The sequence below is a fragment of the Cannabis sativa genome, chromosome 1, assembly GCF_029168945.1.
Source record: "Cannabis sativa cultivar Pink pepper isolate KNU-18-1 chromosome 1, ASM2916894v1, whole genome shotgun sequence".
NCBI lineage: Eukaryota > Viridiplantae > Streptophyta > Magnoliopsida > Rosales > Cannabaceae > Cannabis > Cannabis sativa.
The window spans coordinates 37,917,497-37,921,818 of NC_083601.1; the positions used below are offsets into that span (position 1 = coordinate 37,917,497).

General features: G+C 38.3%; 1 protein-coding gene across 1 annotated transcript; it reads right to left on the bottom strand.

Annotated features, from left to right (window-relative positions):
* Positions 1-465: 465 nt before the first annotated feature.
* On the bottom strand, positions 466-1,824 carry LOC115704944 (probable carboxylesterase 8). The gene has a single exon (XM_030632162.2). It carries the CDS (start codon positions 1,564-1,566, stop codon positions 595-597), a length of 972 nt encoding a protein of 323 aa, XP_030488022.2. The 5' UTR covers positions 1,567-1,824; the 3' UTR covers positions 466-594.
* Positions 1,825-4,322: the final 2,498 nt, after the last annotated feature.

Genomic DNA, 4,322 nt, shown 5'->3' on the forward strand with positions numbered 1-4,322 from the left:
ATACAAAGTAGAAAGTTTAGCTGCCATTATTAATTATTATAAGAGTGTTTTAATGTGTTATATGAGAGTATATTTTAATAGATATTAAAATTTAAATATACATAAATAATAGAATTTAAAGTAATTAAATAAATATTTTTAAATTTAATAATCTCAATAATTTAAAAAAAAAAATTAACAGGTAAAATAATTTAATATAATTAAAATTGACCACAAAAATTATAGGCTGTTCTATTTACTACTGTACGAAACCCACATATATCAATAGTATCTATACCACTTGTAGTGGTAGCTGTCTAGCTCATCAATAAAGTTTTTCATTTGGTAAATGGCATTAAATGAGAAAGGACAGCTTTAAAGGATATTAATTTCCCTTTTACCCATAAAAGTTTTAATTATTTGCAGCACGTGAAGCTATATATTTCCTTTTGTTTCACCAAAAAAGGTAGAGCAAGAGATCCATAATTCAGAACAAAAAGTATAAAACTTGATATTCTTATTTAATAGATTCATATATAATTTTTCATTTGTCTCATATTCATAAGAGAAAGATCAAAAATAAAACTTGATATAATTGGGAAAATGAGGGCATCATCATGGATTCACGAGGCATGACTTTCGAATGAAACGGCTAACGACGTCGTTTAACTTCTCAGCTTCGGCAGATTCAAAGAGCTCAGCAGCGTGGAATCCACCATCTTCGAAGTGGGTCTCTACGTGGACCCCTCGCTTTTTGAGTAACTTCACAAACTCCTTCTGCCTATCAACGAGTGGATCCCCACCGTATCCAGTTACCAGACTCCTCGGCAACCGTTTGATCCTCTCATCACCAACACCACAATTGGCGACCGTTGGATTAGAATACTCATGATTACGGTCAGCGCCTTCGGGCAAAGCCAAGTTCCACATCAAGTCGGTGGCTGCCAAAGGCAATATATGATCGCTGAGGTGACACAACTCTGATTCCGTCCTGTGGACCCCACCGAAGAAAGGTTGGTTAAACCACAGCCCTCGGATCACCATAGGTGACAGATCCAGATCGAGCGCACGTAAACCCGCGTGGTACACCATATTCCCCCCAGCGCTACTTCCCATCACAAAACACTTGGTGAAATCGGCACACTCGCTAAGCCACGGCTCGGCTGAGACGCCGCCCGCTACGGCGGCTATCCAGCGGAGAGCTTCTACGGCGTCGTCGTAGGCGGCTGGGAGACGGTGTTCGGGAGCGAGACGGTACTCGAGTGATAGGACAAGCGCGCGAAGCTGGACCGCTGAGTCGGCGCATGATTTGTGGTATGGGAGCGATGTGGCGCTGAAGGCGATGAAGCCGCCGCCGTGGAAGTAGAGGATGACGGGAAGATTGGGACTCGTCGGAAGGGGGTTGGGCTTGAAAGCTCGGAGGAAGGTTCCGGTGGCGGAATTGAGAGGGAAATCTTTGGAGATGACGGCTGTATCGTGTGGCTCATCTGATGCAGGGACGTTGGGGAAGATAGCGGGGCGAGTAAGAGTGCCGTCTGGGCTGGGAACGAGTTTGAGGAACTGCAAAGTGTCTACAGAGTCGGCCATTGTTATCCGTTGATTAGTTTATGATCGATAAATCTCTACACTGATATATATGGTTTGTTTTGTCAGTCTGTGCGGGAGAGAGAAAACTCTATTAATAAATAGCAAGAGGACTTCCTTCAAAAAAAAAAAAAATAGCAATAGGACTATAATTTCTAAAATAAATATAATTTTTTTTTTGGTTGAAATAATTACTTATGTACCATTATTTACTTTTTTTTTTACTGTTTTTAATAAAAATAATACAAAATCAACAAAAAAAAAAAACTACATCAAATTAGTATGAAAATAACATTAAAATAACAACAAAAAAATAGCATACAAATAATAAAAAATCAACAACAAATTAACAAGAATACAACATAAAAGACCGTATTTTTGTAAATAAAATCAAAAAAATTGCAAAAATATTTAAAATTTCGTGAAAACTGTAATTTTATAATATTTTATTATTTTTATGTATTTGTGAAATAATTCTTTTTTTTTTTAATAAAATTAACTTACTACATTGATCATATAAAAGAAACTTTACCTAAGAAGAACTTTTAAGGCCAACAAGAATTTGAATTGGTTGTAATTGTAGCTAATTATACAGATTTGTGTATTTGTTTGTTCACTTAATTAGACTATTCAATTATCATACCTCATAATATGTCTAATTATAAAAAAAAAAAATTTCTGTTTTAAATCTTAAGTAACTAAATTATTTTTTTTTTGAATGGAAAATAAATTTTATTAACCAACAAATTCCGTTACCAAACAGGGTAACAAATCGATAGGAACAGACTCCATATCGAAACGACAACCAGGATATAATATAGAAGCTCTAGCAAAGTTATGAGCTACCACATTAGCTGATCGTTTAACAAAGATAATAGAAACATTTCTTAACTCAAGGTAGAGTTGTTTACATTCAGTAATGATTTGTCCAAACAAAGATATCATTTGGATTGAGCTTCGAATGGCTTGCACAACCGTCAAGCAATCAGTTTCAATGATCGCCTTATGCCAATTCTTTTCTTTTATCCAACTCAAGGCTTCTCGAATCCCAATTGCTTCTGCAATTTCTGGTGTAGTAGCTCCCATAAAAAAATTAGTTCGGCCTTCCAATAAGAATCCATGGTGATCCCGTACCACCAATCCAATCCCATAACTATTTCCTCCTTCAAAAAGAGCCGCGTCAACATTGATCTTGATACTATTTACATTTGGAGCGGACCATTGCTCAACCCCATCACCCATCTGAAAGCCAGACCATGATGTCTCAATACGAGAGCTTTGAGCATTTATCCATTGATCAAGATAACCTTTAGCTAACACAACAATTCCTTCAACCCCAACCACCTTTTTTTGCCAAACATAATCATTTCGAGCTTGCCAAATTGCCCAACAAAGAGCTGAAATCAGACCCCTTTTTTTTGAGTCTGCACCAGAAAAAACCCCTATACACCAGTCCAAAAAAGTACTGGTAGTTGGCAGCGCATTTGTTCCAATTCCCTCTCTGTTCCATACCATTTTGATGCTGGAGCAGGTGACTAAAGCATGGAGGACTGTCTCTTCTTCAATGTTACAAACAGGGCAGAGGGAAGAAACATTTACCTTTTTTGTTTGTAGTAGACAGAGTGTAGGAAGACAATTCTTAGCAGCTCTCCACATGGTATTTGTGATCTTTGGTGGAATTTTTAGTTTCCAAAGTGAAGCCCAGAATTTAGACACATCATCTTCATTGTTGTCCCAACTGCCATTAGATTGTTGAAGTAAATGGTAGGCACTTTTTACTGAGTAAATACCTGAATTTTCAGCAGCCCATATCAACTTGTCTTCGGTTACAGTGGGTTGCAAAGGAATATTTGTTATGAGCTTTACTTCACGATCATCAAAAAAATCTCTCAGTAACTCTATATCCCACCCTGTACCATCCACTTTCAGCAAGTTTTGAACTTTAGCATGAACAAGACTAGGATGATATGAAGTGATAAAGGGGTTCTCCATGCTAGGCAGCCAAGGTTCTCCAAGAACATTGATGTCCTTACCATTCCCTACACACCAGCGGAGTCCTTTGTTAACCAATTGCTTTGCTTCCCATACGCTACGCCATACGAAACTAGGATTACTACCTAGTTCCGAGTTGAGATAAGTGTTGTTTGGGAAGTACCTGGCTTTAAAAATTTTTGTAACCAAAGAATCCGGTTGTGATATTAGTCTCCACCCTTGCTTTCCAAGTAATGCCAAGTTGAAATCTCTAAGGTGTCGAAAGCCCATTCCACCTTTTCTCTTATGCTTGCACAGCCTATCCCAGGATAGCCAATGAATTCCTTTACCCGTCTTTTCAGAAGATTGCCACCAAAACTTTGTCATAATCTTCTCCATCTCCCGGGTGATGTCAAGAGGAAGCAAGAAAACGCTCATCGCATAGCTAGGGAGGGATTGAGCAACTGTCTTGATGAGTATTTCTTTCCCAGCACGTGACAGGAATTTGGTTTCCCAGCCTTGAATGCGTTTGCGAACTCTTTCCTTCAAATAACCCAGAACAGCCGACTTGTTGCGGGACATAGTACTAGGCAAGCCTAGGTACAAACTATTGACTCCCGCTATAGCCATGCCAAGTAAATTACTTATGTCTTCACGGGCTGTAAGCGTTGTGTTTGTGCTGAAAAAAATTGAGGATTTGGAATAATTGACTTTCTGTCCGGATGCCGATTCAAATTTCCTCAAAATTTCCTGAATTCTCGTTGCCTCAGTCTGAGTGGCCTTGCAGT